This window comes from Myotis davidii, unplaced genomic scaffold (assembly GCF_000327345.1).
Source record: "Myotis davidii unplaced genomic scaffold, ASM32734v1 scaffold1711, whole genome shotgun sequence".
In the NCBI taxonomy this organism is placed as follows: Eukaryota; Metazoa; Chordata; class Mammalia; order Chiroptera; family Vespertilionidae; genus Myotis; species Myotis davidii.
The window spans coordinates 326,353-346,961 of NW_006282377.1; the positions used below are offsets into that span (position 1 = coordinate 326,353).

General features: G+C 38.2%; 2 protein-coding genes and 1 pseudogene across 2 annotated transcripts in view; 1 reads left to right on the top strand and 2 right to left on the bottom strand.

The window, feature by feature from the left end:
* The window catches only part of USP18 (ubiquitin specific peptidase 18), an 84,654-nt gene extending 73,318 nt beyond the window's left edge, over positions 1 to 11,336 (top strand). The window contains 7 exon segments of the mRNA XM_006752823.1: positions 480 to 559; positions 862 to 1,008; positions 1,803 to 1,898; positions 4,143 to 4,310; positions 8,388 to 8,519; positions 9,022 to 9,071; positions 10,345 to 11,336. Coding sequence (XP_006752886.1) covers positions 480 to 559; positions 862 to 1,008; positions 1,803 to 1,898; positions 4,143 to 4,310; positions 8,388 to 8,519; positions 9,022 to 9,071; positions 10,345 to 10,390 — 719 coding nt within the window. The 3' untranslated portion in view covers positions 10,391 to 11,336.
* Positions 11,337 to 15,715: 4,379 nt separating this feature from the next.
* The window catches only part of LOC102754281 (spermatogenesis- and oogenesis-specific basic helix-loop-helix-containing protein 2-like), a gene marked incomplete at its 5' end in the record, with an annotated part of 11,491 nt that continues 6,597 nt past the window's right edge, over positions 15,716 to 20,609 (bottom strand). Inside the window, one exon of the mRNA XM_006752826.2 lies at positions 15,716 to 15,902. Coding sequence (XP_006752889.1) covers positions 15,879 to 15,902 — 24 coding nt within the window. The remainder of the gene's footprint in view (positions 15,903 to 20,609) is intronic.
* LOC107181780 lies at positions 19,493 to 19,868 on the bottom strand (annotated as a pseudogene).

Here is a 20,609-nt window from a genome sequence, read left to right on the forward strand (position 1 = left end):
TGCTAGGGGGGAGGGTGGCCAGGGAGAAGCCAATGGAGAAAAAGGAGACATATGTAAAACTTTCAACAATAAATAATTAAAAATAAGTACATAAAGACACAGAGAAATGGGTGGCCATAGGAATCTAATTAGAGTATTGGTTTGGCATACTTGGTAGACATAGGAAAGAATCCACTGTTGACTGTTGGTTTTATCTAGCTGTGTCCCTGAGTAGAGACCAATAGGTATGGGTGGCAAATCAGAGGACAGAAAATTTGGATTTTAATTTTTAAGAGGAACTCGCAAAATCAATACCAACCTTTTTTTTTTTTCCATTTCTAACTCCTAACATGTAGTGGAAACAGCCTTAAAATGAGACAAAGGCTAGGAAAATGCAAAGTGGTGAGTGCTCATGTGCATCTAGGTAGCTAGGGCAGAAGGGCATGAAAAGTATTTGTGGTGACTTCACTAATTGGGCTGTTACTTGTCTCTTTTGCCAGTGTTTGTCCAGCATGATGCTGCTCAACTCTACTTCACAATCTGGAACCTAATTAAGGGCCAAATCACTGATGTGGACTTGGTAAGATTCTAGGAATAGAGAACTAAAAAGTTTAAGATGCTGCTCATTTAACTCATTAAGCAATTGTTAATGCAATGTATAGAGGGTGTTACTAGTAAAAGAGAAAATTCTATAAAATGCTTATCACAATTCCATATTATTATTAATGTTATTATTTTGTACCTTTTTTAATAGAGCCAAGAACATTAGTGGCTGCCATTTCTGGAGCTTCTATGTCGTGGCTCCCACTTCCGGAAATTATCCTGACCTCGTCCACTTATGGCTTTGTGTCCTTCTTATCTCTCCCCTCCTCTGTCTTCCAGGTAGAGAGACTGCAGGCCCTGTATACAATCCGAATGAAGGAGTCCTTTATTTGCCTTGAATGTACCATAGAGAGTAGCAGAAACAGCAGCATGCTGACCCTCCCACTTTCTCTTTTTGATATAGACTCAAAGCCCCTGAAAACAGTGGTAAGGGATTCTCTTGGTGAATTTCCTGTTCCCATGTAACCCAGTGTTGCCAATGCCTCTTGATTCTTTTTTTAAAAATTGAATTTATTGGGGTGACATTGGTTCAAAGAACCATACAGATATACAACTCAATAAAACATCATCTGCACACTGCATCGTGCATCCATCACCCCAAGCAAAGTCTCTTTCCATCCCCATTCTCCCTACTTTGCCCACCTCCACCTACCCTCACCCCTTTCCCTTTGACTATCATCATGTTGTTGTGTATGTCTGTGTGTATGTGTGTGTGTGCAAAAGTAGGTTTATAGTTGTTTGTATGAAAAAATATATAATACAAGAATAAATAATATTGCAAGAATAAACTCTGTTTCATGTACTCACAACTGTAAACCTACTTTTGCTCACCTGTGTGTGTGTGTGTGTGTGTGTGTGTGTGTGTGTGTGTGTTTTGCCTAATCCTTTCACCTTCTTGCTTCTTCAGTTTACTAATTGGGCTTTTTAGCTCACCCTTGACTTTTAAAAAGTCATTTCTGTTTTCTTTGTATGGCTCTGCCTAAGTTCTCCTTTGATTTGACAAAAAGTAATTTCCCCTCCTATTTCCACTTTCAAGTGTCCCCTCCTGTTTTTTCTTTCTGATCAGTAGGTACTTTTTGAGATCCTGACCTCTGGGCCAGACATTAAGGAGGACATAGAGATAACTAAAATAAAAACTTAAATCTACGTCTGCAGGGTGAGGGGATGTGTTCTAGATGGGAAATGCCAACCCTGTTTTATTTTTTGTTCTCCTGGGACAGGAGGATGCCCTTCACTGCTTCTTCCAGCCCAGGGAGTTGTCAAACAAGGACAGATGTTTCTGTGAGAACTGTGGGAAGAAGACCCGTGGGAAACAGGTACACACCCCATGGGGAAGAACCAGATTCTTCCCCAGTCCAGGTTGCCCCACGAGGGTTTCCCAAAAGACTTCACAGAGTCACCAAGGCACCTCATGGGGACTGAGGGAGGGATTCCTAATTGGGCCCCTGGATCCTAGGGCTCCTCAGATCACATCACTGAGACGGACAGAGCCTTTAAGGATAAGAAGAGAAGGTCTTAGAGCAGGGGCAGAGTTTTTTCCTCAAGAGTAGACTAACTCCAAAGAGCAGATTCTATTGTTGCCCTGGATTCCAAGGCCTGTACAGAATCTGGGCTGCTCAGGCCTTCTGCATGAGAACTCAACAGCCAATAGGACCTCCACTGTGTATTGTATCATTATGCTCCCCCTCTCTTTTTCTTTTACAAGCTCGTGTATTTTAGTAGTTTAAACAGACATTTCAGAAAAGAATTAGAATAAAAGATAACGCTTCAGAAACTGCACTGTGTTCACTGAAAGTACATTTAGATAATTAATAGAGGATTGCTAATGCTAACACACTTAATTTTTTATCATTTCACACTCATAACAACTTTAAAAATGTTGGTAATAAATTCAGAAATTCTCATATTAAATGCTATAACAATATTTAATATTTTAAGTTTATCAATATTTAAAGTTTTAAACATGATGAATGTACTTTTTGCTTGTTAAATTATCTAGGTTGGATTGGTGATAATGCCAGTAGCAGGAGATAATGTAGTATATCTAAATTGTTTCTATGTTTATTTAACAACACTCATAGCTGAGAAAGCAGTCTCTCAAATGTATATTTAAGGGAATGGAAGAAGAGGAATCCATAGTCAGCAAAATATCAGACATATCTCATAGCAATATGGGACTACATCAAAATAAAAAGCTTCTGAACAGCAAAAGAAACTATCAACAAAATAACAAGAGAGCCCACTGCATGGGAGAACATATTTGCCAATGTTACATCTGATAAGGGTTAATCTCTAAAATTTTTAGGGAACTTATACAACTTAACAAAAGGAAAATAAACAATCCAATAAAAAATGGGCAAAGAACCTAAATAGGCACTTTTTGAAAGTGGACATACAGAAAGCCAAAAGACATATGAAAAAATGCTCAAAGTCACTGATCATTCAAGAGATGCAAATCAAGACAACAATCAGGTACCATCTCACACATGTCAGAATGGCTATCATCAACAAATCAACAAATGATAAGTGCTGGCAAAGATGTGGGGAAAAGGGAACCCTCATACACTGCTCTTGGAAATGCAGACTGGTGCAGCAGCTGTGAAAAATAGTATGGAGTTTCCTCAAAAATTAAAAATGGAACTCCTGTTTGGCCCAGTAATCCCATTTCTAGGAATATATACCAAGAAACCAGAAACACCTATAAGAAAGAATATATGCACCCCATATGTCCATAGCAGCACAATGTTTAAGGGAATGGAAGAAGCAGCTATGAGTTGGAAACAGTCGAAGGACCCATCAGCAGATGAGTGGGTTAGAAAACTGTGGTACATCTACATAGTGAAATACTATGCTGCTGTAAAAAAGCAAGAACTCTTACCATTTGCAACGACATGATGGATCTGGAGAGCATTATGCTAAGCAAAATAAGCCAGTCAGAGAAAGATAAGTATCACATGATCTCACTCATTTGTGTAATATAATGAACAACATAAAGTGATGAACAAAAATATATCCAGAGACATAGAAGCATCAAACAGACTATCAAACCTCAAAGGGAAGGCAGGGGAGGGTGGGCGAGTGGGAGAGTGGTAAGAGATCAATCAAAGAACTTGTATGCATATAAGCATAACCAATGGACACAGACAATAGCAGGTGAAGGCCTGGGCTCGGGGGGTGGGTTAGGCTGGGAGAGGACAATGGGGGGAAAAGGAGGCATATGTAATACTTTTAACAATAAAGAATTAAAAGTAAATAAGTAAAAGTTTAATTTTGAAAAAATAAAAATAAATATTTTATAAAAAAGAAGAGATTTATTTATTGACTTATTTATTTTTTCAATTGTTTCCACTATTACAGATGTCCCCATTCCCTTCCTCTCCCTTTTCCCACCTTCACCCAGCCCCTACCACCCTATCCCTGGCCTTAACCACACTGTTGTCTTTATCCATGGGATATGTATCTGCTTCCCTTTTAACATACCTTTTGCTGTGGTATTTCTCTGAATTTACCCATTTCAAGTGCCTTAGGATTTCATCTCCACAGTGATTTTGCTTTTGTAGGTCTTGAAGCTGACGCATTTGCCCCAGACCTTGACAATCCACCTTATGCGGTTTTCCATCAGGAATTCACGGACAGAAAAAATCTGCCACTCACTGTATTTCCCCCAGAGCTTGGATTTAAATCAGTTTCTTCTGACTGATAACGACCTCTGCAATGCTGAGTACCAGGTGACATGCTCCTCACCTCCTGTCCACTGTCATCTCATTAGACACTATGTCCTTTTGATTTTGCCCATCTCCCCTAGGCTGCTTGAAGTTACACATTCAAATGACATTTTGGGGTGTCTCATCTGTGTCATTCTTTCATCTCAGAAATTATGTCTTCTGCTCTTCATGTTTGGTACACAAAAAGGAAGGAAAACTCACCACCAATAAGGTGTAATAGAAACATTTTTATATATTCAAGAAACACTTATTTTTAAAAATAATATTTTAATGATTGAGACCTGTGTGTTTTTGAACAACAATGGCAAATTGTTATCACCATGCCACCACCATCATCACCACCACCCTCATTTGCTCTTTATAGTTGTCTTTCTTAAAGATTCAAAAGACTATATTTATAAATATTGGGTTTGTACTCATATAGCTCATAGCATGGGGAGTAGGAACCTGAGGGAAAGAACCCATAATTCAGGACCTTCCTTTTAATAAGATGTGTAGTACTTACATGTACAAAGGTAAACACAATGGGCTCTAAATATAACACCAACCAAGTTTTCTTCTTAAAGCAGCTTATGTCCACTTTGAGGGTAATAAGGAAGTGTCCAGTACATTGGACCAAATTTAATCAAAATAAAGTTGAATTCAACTGTCCTGAGCTAATAACTTATTGAAAAATTATAAGAAAAAAAGTGACATAAATATATTTTCTCTATACGTTTGAAATTATACATTTAGCATATTCTACTTTTAGCTGTATATACCCATTTCTGAACTGTTTTTTTCCAGTGGTCTGTTTACTATTCATGCTCTAGTATTTTAAATATTGAGGCCTGATAATATGTTAGAATAGCTTATATTATAATATAGTTTCTTTATCAATTCAGGGCATATACACTTTATAGGATTCTCATTTTTCCCCTAGTTTTGTTTATTTTTACTTGCACAGTTTACCTGATGAAGTATATCTAAAAAATTTTTCTACAACACTCCCCAGGGAACCCCAGATTTGTTCCCCTGCAGGTCACTGGGAAAAGGGATAGAATAATGAAAGTGGAGGTAAGCACATGCCTTAGAAGTCAAAATGATGCAAGGAGAGGTGCTTGACCATAGAGACCTGTCCATCTAACCTGGAGAAAGAATGGATTGATCAGGAGGCAGGCCCAGTGCAAGCTTGGGAAAGCTTGAGAAGTTGGTGGTTTATTTTGAAAAAGCTCCTGGTACATCCCAAGCCTGAGAACATATAACCCCAGGGAACAAAGAGTTATCTCTCTCCCTCAATAATGTGCACTCATCTGTTCTTTCCTGTATTATCTCTATAGCAACCATGTAGGTTTAGCAGCCCTGCCTAGGGCCCATGGCAGACCTCCTGAGCTTCAAAGGACTAACCTTTAATAGGAAACAGAAACTCTGGATATTGGCCTTTGTTTTGATCTTGATGAAGACAAGATTGGATTTTTTCCAATTTGGGATGAGGGAGATGGGACATTGGGAACCCACAGGCAGCCTTCTATTTCAACTGGAATAAATCTTGCCACATCACACACATACCCCCCTCCCCCGCACACACACACACACACACACACACACACACACACCCCAACAACCACAAAAAAAATTGTGGAAAATTTTGAATATATTCTAAAGTAGTGATGAATTATGCAATGAATCCCCATGTCCATCAAGCAGCTTAAACAGTTACCAAAACTCATGGCTAGTCTTGCTTTATCTATACCCTTATTCTCTTCTTTCCTTGACAGTCTCCTGGATTATTTTGAAGTAAAACCCAGATATTACACCATTTCATTAGTATTTCACTGTCTCTCTAAAGAATTAACATGCTTTTTCTAAACATAACCAATTCTACCACATAATTCCTTAATATAATCTAATATCCATACAATATTCAGATTCCCCTGACTGCCTTGTAATTTGTTTTGTTTGAATCCAGATATAAACAAGGTCTGCACGTGCATTTGCTTAAGTTTGTTCCCTCCTCTCTCCCTTCCTTTCTTCTTTTAGGTTAAGTTTCATATTTCATGTTTTCTCTCATTTTCTTTACCTTGCAATTCATTTGGTTGAGTTTTTTTTAATAGATATCTAACATTGGCTGGTTAGTGAGATTTAACATGTTCCTCTATCCTTGTATTTCTTGCAAACTAAGTAGTTAGATCTAGATAATTGTCTTGCATTTTAAAAATCCAACATAAAGTCTCCAAATGAAAATAGAGAATAATTTGAGCCCCTCTTTAGGTAACTTAGCATCATTTGCACTATCCTCACCCCTGTCCTGCTTCATTGATCCTGTTTCTAAGTCTCAGGAACATTATTTGACTGGTTGGGAAAATAGAATATGCCTAACTAACATGGAGGTCCTGTTCATAATAAATCAAAACTCTATCTTTCCTACCACTGTCCTCTTTTCATAGAGAATTATTTATCTTGACTTTCTAAGTTTGAGTGAATAGAATCACTTAATGCCAAATCTAATGGATACTTCTTGGTCTTACATGATATTTCTGTGATATTGTGCTAATGATCCTATTTTTCTCCAAAATTTATCTACCCTAGTTTTCTCTTTTTCTGGATCCTTTCATGCCCATCCTTTTTTGTAATTTATTTATTTTTATTTTTAATTGATTTTTTTAGAGAGAGGGAAAGGGAAAGGGAGAGATGATAGGAACATTGATAATAGAGAAACATTGATTGGCTGCCTCCTGCACCTCCTTTACTGGGGATCAAGCTTGCATCCCTGGCATATGCCCTGACTGGAAACATAACCAGCAAACTCTTGGTGCATGGGACCATGCTCAAGCCACTGAGCAACACAGGCTGGGCATGTTGGTATTTAGTTTTAATTTTATTCTTTCCTCCCATTTTTTATATATCATCGTATTCTCATAGTTTCAATGATCACCTCAAACTGAACACTTGTAAATATGTATCTCCTGTCCAGATCTCTCTCTTGACCTCCAAACAAGTATACTCATCTCCTAGTGAATGTTGTTACACAGTCCCCAAATTCATTATCTTAATTCCCAAACAGTTCTGTTCCATATTTAATTTTATGGTACCAGCATCTTCCCAAAATCTGGGATTCATCTTTGTAGTGCCTTTGGCTTACTCCCCATCTCTGCATCCAATCAGTTACAATGTACATTTAATTTTGCACAAATCTGTTTTCTCATCTCCACCTTTACTACCACTTCCTCAGTGTAGTGTAGGGTTTAAAAGCTTGAGCTTTGAAACCAGATTGGCCTGGGTTGAAATCCTACCTCTTTTGAACTTTGGGTAAATTACTTTACCCCCATGAGCTTAGAGTTCACCTCTGCAAAGTAGGATTTATAGGCTTGTGTAAATATTAAATGAAATAATGCATGTAAAAACTTGGCCAAATGCATAGTGAATGCTAAAAGTTAGCTAATAATTATGTCAATAATGATTATCATTTTAGTGCTCACACTGATATTAATTATTCAGGTTATTATCATTTCTCCCTTGCACGATCATTGTACTCCAACGTGTCTCATTGGTTTCCTTCTCACATGAACTCTTAATCTATTTTTCAAACCACATTATTTCAGTGCATTTCTCAAACACAAATCTTATGGACTTCCCAGTGCCCTCCCTGACTTCCTTTTCCCTAATATGCTCTGCCATGTTATGCTGCAGAACCTTTGCAGTTTCTGGGTCCATTTTGAGTATACCCCCTTTCCATAACTTGTCTACTAATCTTGTTCATTCTGGAAAAGATCATTTCAAGCATGTCTTCTCTGGAGAGCTTTTCCCCCAGCTCCTCAGCCTTTCCTCAGCTGGTTGTTCCTTTTCCTTTTTTGTGCAAAAGTTGAGTTTTCCAGAATTTACCTGTAAATACATCTGGTATAAAACATGACATTCTAATTCTGGCTTACTTAGCTGTGAAATTATTGAAGTCAAGGAATGTTTTCTAGTCCCCTTGAAGTACCAGGGCCTGGCATGGAGTACTCACTGAATAAATAAGTAATGAAATGTTTCCTTATTTTAAAGTAGGGTTAGAAAAAGAAGGATGATGGGTGAATAATTTTATGCTTTGTGTTCTTTCAGCTTGAAGGACTATATGAACTCTTTGCTGTGATTGCCCATGTGGGGATGCCTGACTTTGGTCATTACTGTGCCTATATCCGGAATTCTGTAGATGGAAAATGGTTCTGTTTCAATGATTCCAGTGTTTGTTGGGTAAGGAACATCATCTAAATTGCCTCTTGCCCTAGATTAGCTACCTCTGCTATATTCTGAGCTCAGGGCTAGATGGCTCCTCAAGGTCAAGTAAGCCACATTATTGTTCTCTGTGTGTGGGACATTTTATGAGCTTGAAAGCTGTTTTCTGCATGAAGTGTCCAAATGGTCTCTAAGAGTCCACTTAGCTCAATGTCTATATTTTTGATGTTCTAAGCTCAGTGCCTTCAAGCTCTGTGGGAAATTTATGGAAAGCAAGAAAAGTTAGAAATATGAAGTTAGAACTCTGGGCTGAACATAACCAAGTGTAAACAGAGGGACAAGGGTACTGAAAGAAATTTCATTTACATGGCATTTATCACTAGATGCTGTGGGTTTTGGGAGTTACTAGGGGTAGGTTTATCTGAAAGAGTGAGGGAGGGCAGAATGTAGCACCCTGTACTCTCTGGATGCTTCACAGATGTCAGCTGGTTGCTTCACTTTCTATGTTATATACTTCCAGGTATCCTGGGAAGATATCCAATGTACCTATGGAAATCATAACTGCCGCTGGTAAGAGAAGTGTTAGTGATGGAAACCAATGAGCTTACACAGGATTCTTGTTGCTGCGTGACACTCTCATGGATTCAACTGCCCCTTATATTTACATAACTCCTCAGTGACTAACTGGCCAGCCTCATCTTTCAATACCCATCCCATTGCACCATATTTTCTCACAATTTAGACTCCAACAATAACTAAAGAGTACGTTGCTCCCCAAACATCAGATCCTCCATTTTTCCCTCATGACTTTGCACATGCAGTTCGGCCAGTATTACCCTCTCTTAACTTATCATAAAGGCAAAGTCCTATCCATACTTCAGTACCTCTGATCATGGTCTTTTCCTACTCTTTTAATGCCTTTTACTGATTTACCCAGGTATGTCTGTAGGGGCTTCTCAGTGCTTTCACTGCGTTTTGAGCATACTTCTTTTATAGAAAGGGTCACACTCTTTTGTCATTTTTGTTTATGTAATTTTCACATTAGACCACAAACTCTTTGGGGGCAAGGATCGATCACTCATTTTCTCTTTCTTTGTCTGGTGCAGTGGCTTGTGTTAGTAAATATCAATAACTATTTTTTAGAAATCAATAACTACAGAGAGGAAACTGGAAAGAAAAAAAGCTGGGTGAAATTAAATAAGAGATTTTATAAGTTTTCCCAGCTGAGTTTCTGGGTTAGGGTGATATTTGAGATGATTTTAGCCACAGAAGTAGGCCGGATCATTTGAAAAATAATGAATGAGCTAGAATTTGTGTTTGAAATCCTTCTCCAATGTTCCTTTTTTCTACTTTCTTATAACCACCTCCTTTGAATGCTCACTTTTTGTCACTTTCTGGTTGCCAGCGACTTCCCCATTATTTAAGTAACAGTTTGGCAAACTTTCTCTATAAAGTGCCAGAGAATAAATATTTTAGGCTTTGTGGGCCAATTTCTGTTGCAACTATTCAACTCTATCTTTGTAGTCAAAAGCAACTACAGATAACTTATGAATGAATGAGCATAGCTGTGTTCCAATTAAATTTATTTGCAAATATAGGATCGGATTTGACTCATGGATTCCTAGTTTGTCAACCCCTGATTTAGATGTTAACTAACTGCAGGTTAGTTGTTATTTTCCTAGGTCACACATTTTGTTTTCCTCTGGGGTGATGGATAGATGAACACTTTATCCAACAACCTGGAAAGTTTGTTGACTTTTTTCCTACTGTGAATTAATAATGTATCAGTTAACTATGAATGTTGCATTTCTGCTATGATGTTGCATTTTTTTTTTATTTCTAGGCGGGAAACTGCCTACCTTCTGGTGTACATGAAGACGGAGTCCTAATGAATGTATCCTAAATCTTTAGGAACTGACAAAGTATCATTTTCCTTGTCTATTCCTGAATTTGCTCTTTTAAAAAGATTTTGCAATGAGGAGAAGCACTGTTTTCAAATTGTATAATTAAACTTTATTTATAATCAGGGATAATTATCAAAAGATTTAAACAGTGACACTGCACAGGTCTAGATCAGTCAGAATGGATATTTCCATCAGTTGACTCTGGCCACATGGTTGGAACAGTGTCCTGTGTGTTCCCAGTTGTGTAAGACATCAAGTGTTTAGTTGGGAGATTGTGGGAGTCCAGATGCTTTCAGGGGCAGAGAGACCTGGCCACCAATGGTAGTGGGAAGTATTCAGGTGGCAAGGGGCAATGGTAGGGAAGTATTTAAATATTTTACAACTTAGTATGACTGTACTGGTTTGTATTGACTGAATATAATTTTTGTTTATACTTTAAAATTTTATTTTTAAAACCCATGTTAATTTCATAAACTCAAGTGACAAATATGTATTGATTACCCAGTCTTCATAAGAATGCATGCTAGGCACAATAATGAATAAAGTTTTTCTCTCAAAGGCATTTGAAGTTTAATGGACAGTGATTAAAATACATAAGGTTTTTGGTATAGGAATTCAGAGTAAAGGGAAATCACTTCCATTGTGGAGCCATGGGAGAAGACTTCAGGATGGAAAAAGGCTTAGGATGGAAGACAATGCATTTATAGGGAAAAGCATACTCAATGGCATGGTTGAAAAAGGCAAGGCTCAAGGTTGAGAAATTGCCTATCAACCTTGCTTCGAAAGAAGAAAGCAAGTGATAATAATGGCAGGTATGTGGGGCTCTGAATGTAGAGGATCTTGAACTGAACTAAGAAGTTAATAACTTAATTTTAAGTTATCTTTATTGTTGAATGTATTACAGATATCCCCTTTTCCCCCCATTGACCTCTTCTAGCCCACACACACTCCATGCCCCAGGCCTTCACCACGCTATTGTTTGTGTCCCTGGGTTACAAGTTATTTGGTTAATCTCTTCCCATCCACCCACCCTGACTTCCCTCTAAAATTTGACAGTCTGTTCCATGCTTCTATGTCTTTGAGTCTATTTTGTTCATCCATTTATTTTGTTCTATAGTATCACATGAGTGAGATCATGTGATACTTATTCTTCTCTGGTGGGCTTATTTTGCTTAGCATAATATTCTACAATTCCCTCCATGCTGTCTCAAATGATAAGATATCCTTCTTTTTTACTACTGCATAGTATTCTATGGTATAGATATATCACAGCTTTTTTATCCACTCATCTACTGATGGGCACTTGGGCTGTTTTCAGATCTTAGCTATTGCAAATTGTGCTGATGTGAACATAGGGTTGCATATAGTCTTTCTGATTGGTGTTTCAGGTTTCTTAGGATATATTCCTAGAAGTAGGTCACTGGGTCAAATGGAATTTCTATAATTTTTTAAGGAAACTCCATATTGTTTTCCATAGTGGCTGCAACAGTCTGCATTCCCACCAACAGTGCACTAGGGTTCCCTTCTCTCCACATCCTCTCCAGCACTTGTCATTTGTTGATTTGTTGATGGTAGCCATTCTGTCAGTTGTGAGATAACTCATTGTTGTTTTAATTTGCATCTCTCTGATGGTTAGTGACTTTGAGCATTTTTTCATATTTCTCTTGGCCATTTGTATGTCCACTTGGGAAAGTGTGTATTTAGGTCCTTTGCCCATTTTAAAAATTGGATTATTTGTCTCCCTTTTATTAAGTTGTATGAGTTCATTATATAGTTTGGAAATTAACCCCTTATCAGATGTATCATTGCCAAGTATGTTCTCCCATACAGTGCGCTGCCTTTTTGTTTTGTTGATGGTTTCTTTTGCTGTGCATATGCTTTTTACCTTAATGTCGTCCCATTTGTTTATTTTCTCCTTAGTTTCCTTTGAGATGTAGCAGCAAACATATTGCTACAAGAGATGTCAGAATTTGTTGCCTATGGTTTCATCTAGGATTTTTATGGTTTCACAATTTATATTTAAGTCTTTTATAAAAATTTTCAGTTCATTTTTATTTATGGTATAAGTTGGTAGTCTAATTTCATTTTTTGTATAAATCTGTCCAATTTTCTCAACACCATTTATTGAAGAGACTGTCTTGACTCCCTTGTATGTTCTTGCCTCTTTTTTTTTCAAATATTAATGGAGTGTATTGGCTTGGGTTGATTTCTGGGCTGTTTTGCTTTGTGTGTTTTTTCCATTGATCTAAATGCCTGTTCTTGTGCCAGTACCAGGCTCTTTTGATTACAGTGGCTTTGTAGTATAACTTGATATCTGGTATTGTGATCCTTCCAACTTTACTCTTTTTTTAAATTTAAATTCTTTATTGTTTAAAGTATTACATAAGTCTCCTTTTCCCCCCATTGACCTCTCCCCAACAGTCCCCACCCTCCAGCACATGCCCTCACCCCCCTAGTGTCTGTGTCCATTGGTTATGCTTATATACATGCGTACATGTCCTCTGGTTGATCTCTTAACCCTTCCTATAAATTGGTGGTCTAGTTTTATTTTTTGCATGTACCTGTCCAATTTTCCCAACACCATTTATTGAAGAGACGGTCTTGACTCCATTACTATATGCTCTTGCCTCCTTTGTCAAATATTAATTGAGCATAATGGCTTAGGTAGACTTCTGGGTTCTCTGTTCTGTTCCATTGATTATATGTCTGTTCTTGTGCCAATACAAGGCAGTTTTGAGAACCATGGCTTTGTAGTATAGCTTGATATCTGGTATTGTGATCCTTCCAACTTTACTCTTTTTTTAAATTTAAATTCTTTATTGTTTAAAGTATTACATAAGTCTCCTTTTCCCCCCATTGACCTCTCCCCAACAGTCCTCCCCCCCCAGCACATACCCTCACCACACCATCCCGCAAACCCTCCCGTCTGTGTCCATTGGTTATGCTCATATGCATGCATACAAGTCCTTTGGTTGATCTCTTACCCCCTCAATCCCCACCTTCCCTCATAGTTTGGACAGTCTGTTCGATGATTCTATGCCTCTGGTTCTATTATTGTTCATCAGTTTATGTTGTTCATTATATTCCACAAATGAGTGAGATCATGTGATATTTATCTTTCTCTGACTGGCTTCTTTTGCTTAGCATAATGCTCTCCAGTTCCATCCATGCTGCTGCAAATGGTAAGACTTCCCCTTTTTTTTTTTTTTTTTTTACAGCAGCATAGTATTCCATTGTGTAGATGTACCATGGTTTCCTAATCCACTCATCTGCTGATGGGCACTTAGGCTGTTTCCAAATCTTAGCTATTATAAATTGTGCTGCTATCTTGAAATCTTAAGAGTTTTAATCACTTTCCTTAAAAAACGCCAACTCATTTCTTGGAATTATGAATTTAAGCTGTACACTCGTAATTTCCCAGCTGTTTGAACTTGAATTCTGTGTTGTAGTACTGGCTTACAGATATTAAGGCTCTATTTACTTGTAATCCAGTGTTTCATATATATTTCTAGACAATTCCAGGGTCTATCACTGTGATTTCTAAGAGGAATATCTACATTTAGATAGTGTTCTGAGCTCCATAAATGTGAATTCTTAAGGGCTTTAACCAGTTTCCTTAAAAAACGCCTACTAATTGAACTGGAATTATAAATGTAAACAGTACACTCATAATTTCCCAGCTTTGTGAACTTGAATTCTCAGTGTTTCAGTACTGCCCTACAGACATTAAGTCTCTATTTACATGTATTTTTAGCATTTCATACAGATTCCTATACATTTCCAGGGTCTACCATTGTGAACTCTGAGTTTTAACCTCATTCACATAGTGTTCTAAGCTCTATAGAATTGAATTCTTGAGGGTTTTAATCACTTTCCTTTAAAACACCAAGTCACTAACTTGGAATTATAAATGTAAACAGTACACGCGTAATTTCCCAGCTGTTTGAACTTTTATTTTTTGTGTTTCAGTACTGTCCTACAGACATTAAGTCTCTACTTACATGTATTTTTAGTGTTTCATACACATTCCTATACATTTCCAGGGTCTACCATTGTGAACTCTAAGAGTTTTAACCTCATTCACATAGTGTTCTAAGCTATATAGACTTGAAATCTTAAGAGTTTTAATTACTTTCCATAAAAAAAGCCAACTCAATAACTCAGAATTATGAATGTTAACAGTACACTCATAATTTACCAGCTGTTTGAACTTGAATTCAGTGTTGCAGTACTGCCCTACAGATATTAAGGCTCTACTTACTTTTAATCCAAGTGTTTCATATACATTTCTTGACAATTCCAGGGTCTATCACTGTGATTTCTAAGAGGAATATCCACATTTAGATAGTGTTCTGAGCTCCATAAACGTGAATTCTTAAGGGCTTTAAGCAGTTTCCTTAAAAAACGGCAACTCATTAAGCCAGAATTACAAATGTAAACAGTACACTTGTAATTTCCCAGCTGTTTGAACTTGAATTCTCAGTGTTTCATTAATGCCCTACAGACATTAAGTCTCTATTTACATGTATTTTTAGCATTTCATGCACATTGCTATACAATTCCAGGGTCTACCATTGTGAACTCCAAGAGTTTTAACCTCATTCACACAGTCTTTTTCACACAAAATTAAATTCCCTACATAGTACTGCTAAAAGTGGAAACACGTATTTATTAAACAAATCAAAAATGGGTTACCAGTTTCAGGGTCTAAACTGAATATTTAATTATAAAACATATTAAGCATAAGAACATTTCAAGGAAATATGAAACAAAAACATTTCTCCCTTATTTTCAATAGCCTTTTCTAATGCCAAATAGAGAGGAGGAAATTGAAAACAAACAACAAAAACAAAATACTATTAGTATTAGTTATTATTTCATCCAAGGGATTATGAGATGCAAAAACAAACACATCAATTTACTAAATAGTCAAGTGGGAAGGTAAACACCTCTCTCAAACTATGATATCATAGTGAATGGTGAATAACAAAGGAAACTCTCTAAATATCAAATCTACCAAAAACAAACAAACAAAAAACAAAACAAACACACACCTAGAAATAAGTGACAATAATTCAGTAAAACTAGAAATAATCAACTTGCTATATCTGTGTCTTCAATAACACCAGTATCCATGCACCTCCCCAATCATATCACTTTATCAAGTTTATGTGGATCTTCTTTATAGTATACTAGTTTCATAAAATGTGGAATATTTTTTGAGGAGAAAAACAGTGTAGGTCATCTAGGCCATTTGTTCTTGTAACTCTCTGGGTAAGGGAAAGCATATGGCTAGCACTTTTGCTGCCGTTTTTATATCTGCAGAAACTTTTAGCACATTTATGGGAAGACATACAATGCATTCTTGAAATTAGGTCTTTGGATGTAGCTTTCAAGATCATTCTTTGCTCCATTCTTCCTGGGTGATCAAATTGCACCCAAAAGGTGGTCTAGAATGTGAATTTCAAACATGCTATTGATAGGCCCAGAATTGTTGCTGCAAAGGGGAAAAAAAGACCCACGTTAATTGAATCCTGGCTTGTTCTTACTCATAATTCATAAATATGTTTTCTATGTTCTACCTAAAGCAATATGAACTGATTTTTAAAACCACGTGAAATATTCTGATGCATAATCCCACAGGTTTTAAACTATGTATTACTTACTATTATTAAAATTAAATTTTTCTTACAACAAAAACTACATTCAGTAAGTATAGGTCAACAATAAAACAATAATGTTGCAACCCTTTTTTCATTTACTCTGGTTTTCCTTTTGGTACACTGATGACCATTAGCCAGAGTATTATATTTGCAGATACTTCATATGTTAAAATTTCTTTATAATTCTCTGGATATGTTTCTCATAAACTTTTTGGCAAGGTCACTATGATTTCCATTTAATAGATGTCATTTGGAAATAATAATAGTGCTTACCTCAAAGGATTTTTTCAGTCATTAAATCATATATATTAAGGACATAAAGTATTTGACAAATTATTTAATTATTGAGCACTCAAAACATGATGGCTATTATTATTATGCAAAAGTATTAGCAACTATTTTAAGGTTATCAGAAGTACATTTAAAATTTTATCTTTATTGTTGAAAATATTACAGATGTCCATTTTTAACCCCATTGGCCTCCTCCACCCTGCACCCCCCATCCAGGCGTTCACCAAACTATTGTCTGTGTCCATGGGCTACGCATACAATTTGTTTAATCTCTCCCCACTTACCCACCCACCTGTGTCTTCCCTCTGAGATTAATCAGTCTGTTCCATGCTTCTATGCCACTGGACCTATTTGGTCCATAAATTTATTTTATTAGATTCCACATTTGAGATCATGAGATACTTGTCTTTCTCTGACTGGCTTATTTCACTTAGCATAATACTCTCCAGATCCCTTCATGCTGTCTCAAAGGGTAAGAGATGCTTTTCTTTTACTTCTACATAGTATTCCATCATGTAAATGTACCAGATTTTTATGCATTAACCTACACCATCAACAATGTACTTGAGTTCCTTTTTCTCCCCAAAATTCTGTTTCCAGATCCTAGCTATTGTAAATTGTGCTGCTATGAATATACCAGTAGGTGTGCATACTTTCTTTCTGATTGGCATTTTTGGTTTCTTGGGATATATTCCTAGAAGTGGGTCAAATGGTAGTTCCATTTTTAATTTTTTGAGGTAACTCCATACTGCTTTCTACAGTAGCTGCACCAATCTGCATTCTCTCCAACAGTGTTCAAGGGTTCCTTTTTCTCCATGACCTCACCAGCGCTTGTCATTTTTTGGTTTATTGATGACAGCCACTCTGATAGGTATGAGCTGATACCTCATTGTTGTTTTAATTTGCATCTCTATAGCAATTAGTGACATTGAGCATTTTTTCATATGTATCTGGACGTCCACTTTGGAAAAGTGTCTATTCAGGCCCTTTCCCATTTTTAAATGGATTGTCTTCCTTTTCTTAAGTTGTATGAGTTCCTTATATATTTTGGAGATTAATCCTTTATCAGATGTATCATTGCCAAATATGTTCTCCCATAGAGTGGCCCCCCTTTTCATTTTGCCGATTGTTTCTTTTGCTGTGCAGAAGCTTTTTACTATGATGTAGTCCCATTTGTTTATTTTCTCCTTAGTTTCCTTTGCCCTTGGAGATATATTGGTAAACATTATTATGAGAGTTGTCTGATATTTTGCTACCTACATTTTTTTCCTAGGATTGTTATGGTTTCACAAAGTACATTGAAGTCTTTTATTCATTTTGAGTTTATTCTTGTGTATGTTGTAAGTTGATGGGCTAGTTTCATTTTTTTGCATGTATCTGTCCAATTTCCAACACCATTTATTGAAGAGACAGTCTTGACTCCATGGTATGCTATTGCCTCCTTTGTCAAATATTAATCGAGCATAATGGCTTGGGCTGATTTCTGGGGTCTCTGTTCTTTTCCACTGACTTATATGCCTGTTCTTGCGCCAGTACCAGGCTGTTTTGATTACAGTGGCTTTGCAGTATAACTTGATATTTGGTATTGTGATCCCCCCAACTTTGTGCTTATTTCTCAAGATTTTTGTGGCTATTTGGGATATTTTATGGTTCCAGATAAATTTTTAGAGCATTTGTTCTAGATCTGTGAAATATGCCATGGACATTTTAATAGGGATTGCATTGAATCTGTAGATTGCCTTGGGTAGTATGCATATTTTAATAATGTTAATTCTAGCCCTTACCAGTTTGCTCAGTGGATAGAGTGTCAGCTTGCATACTAAAGGGTCCTGGGTTCGATTCCGGTCAAGGGCATGTACCTTGGTTGTGGGCACGTCCCCAGTGGGGGGTGTGCAGGAGGCAGCTAATCGATGTTTCTCTCTCATCAATGTTTCTGACTCTCTATCCCTCTCCCTTCCTCTCTGTAAAAAATCAATAGAATATATTTAAAATAAAAATAATGTTAATTCTACCAATCCATGAACACACTATATCTTCCTCTATATATTTTTTCAATATCCTGTACTTTTCTGAGTACAAGTCTTTTAACTCCTTGGTTAACTTTATTCCTAAGTATCTTAATTTTTTACTGCAACGGTAAAAGGGATTGTTTAGTTTGTTTAGTTTTTCTTCCTGAAATTTCATTATTGGTGTACTAGAGGCCCGGTGCATGATATTCGTGCACAGGTAGGATCCCTAGGCCTGGCTGGCGATCAGGGCCTATCTGTGGGGCAACCGGTGGGGCAATTGGGGGCCCCTGCTGGCATGCCTGGCCAGCCTGGTGCCAACCACTCACCAGCCATGTCCCCCTGCCACAGCCACCAGTCACCTCCCTCTGTGGGAGGCGACCGGCGGGGTGATCAGGAGGTGATGCCACCCACTCTCCATCTGGCTCTACCCCTTGATTGCCCCGCTGCTGCTGCTGGTTGCCTCCCTCTGCAGGGCAACTGGCAGGATGATCAGGGGGCCCCAGCTGGCACCCGCCTTGGCTGACCTGGAGCCTGCAGGCTGGGGGCAGCTCCGGCATTGAGTGCTGCCTCCTGGTGGTCAGTGCGCATCACAGTGACCAGTCGTTCCACTGGTCATTCCACCGTTTGATCAATTTGCATATTAGGCTTTTATTTATTATATCAGAGGCCCGGTGCACGAATTTCGTGCATGCAGCAGGGGTTCCCTGAGCCCAATCTTCACCCTCTCCAATTGGGGACCCCTTGGGGGATGTTTGACTGCCAGTTTAGGCCCAATGTCCAACTGCCAGTTTAGGCCTGATACCTGTGGGAACAGGCCTAAACAGGCAGCCAGACATCCCTCTCCCAATCTGGGACTGCTGGCTCCTAGCTGCTCACCTGTCTGCCTGCCTGATTGCTCCTAACTGCCCTCTCCTGCTGGGCTGATCTCGCCACCAACTGCCCGCCTCTCCTGGCCAATTTGGTTCTGATTTGTTGGTTTCAATGCCAGTCAGCATCAAAAGCTCCGCCTGCTAGGCAGCCATTGGCTCCCCACAGCACCCAGGTTTGGTTCTGCTTGGTCGGTTTCTTTTTCTTCCTTCCTGCCTTCCTTCCTTCCTTCCTTCCTTCCTTCCTTCCTTCCTTTCTTTTTTTTGAACACACCATGATTTTATTGTCTTATAATCAAACAGAATATGAAGCTTAGAACTGGATCACTTGGCCCTTTCTCTTCTTATCTCCACCCAATTCAAAATGCTTGCATCTCTTAATAGCCAGCATTCTCTTAGATCTGCAGTTAGGCTCAATGCATTCAAGCCTCAGCACAATCTTCTTTGTAGTTTTAGCCTTTATTCAGAAAATCGGCTTAGTCTGTCTACCATACCCACCTTGCTTTCTGTCATAATGCCGCTTTTCCTGTGCATACAGAGAATCCTTGCCCTTCTTATACTGTGTTACTTTGTGGGGTTGATGCTTGCCACACTTCCTACAGAAAGTTCAGTGGGTTTTAAGAACATTCACCATGTCTACGAGAGCTATAAGCAGGGAAAAAGTGATTGGTCGGTTTCTATGCCAGTCAGTATCTAAACCTCTGCCTCCTAGGCAGCCATTGGCTCCCCAACAGCACCCAGATTTGGTTCTGATTGGTCGGTTCTTATGCCAGTCAGTGTCAAAAGCTTCGACTCCTAGACAGCCATTGGTTTTTCACAGCACCCACATTTGGTTCTGATTGGTCAGTTCTATGCCAGTCAGCATATCCAGGCCTATCTGTGGGCTTGATTAGAGTGGCAGGGCTGAACAGCAGCCCCCCAGAGGCCAGGAGAGAGAGAAAAGCCCAGCTGCTGGCGAAGCTCAGAAAGAAAGAGGGAGAGAAAGAAAGAGGCAAGTACTGACCAACAGCTGCCACTGAGACGGGGAATCAGACCCTGCCTCTCTCTCTGGGTCTCAGCCCCTTGGGCAGTCAGTGCTGGGTCGCCATGGCAACCCAGTGCTGACTGAAGGACTTCAGGGTTGGTCAGCCTTGGGTAGTGATCAGTGGTTAAAACCCTGGCCTTTTATATATTAGGATAGGATTTTTAAAAAGCCAATCTTTAAGTGTTCATTATGTATCCTGATACATTGCTAAATAAATTTATTAAATCTAGTAGTTTTTTGGTGGAGTCCTTAGGTTTTTCAATGTATATGTCATCTGTGAAATATGAGTTTTACTTCTTTCCAATTTGGATGCCTTTTTTGTTTCTTCTTGTCTGATCACTGTGGCTAGAA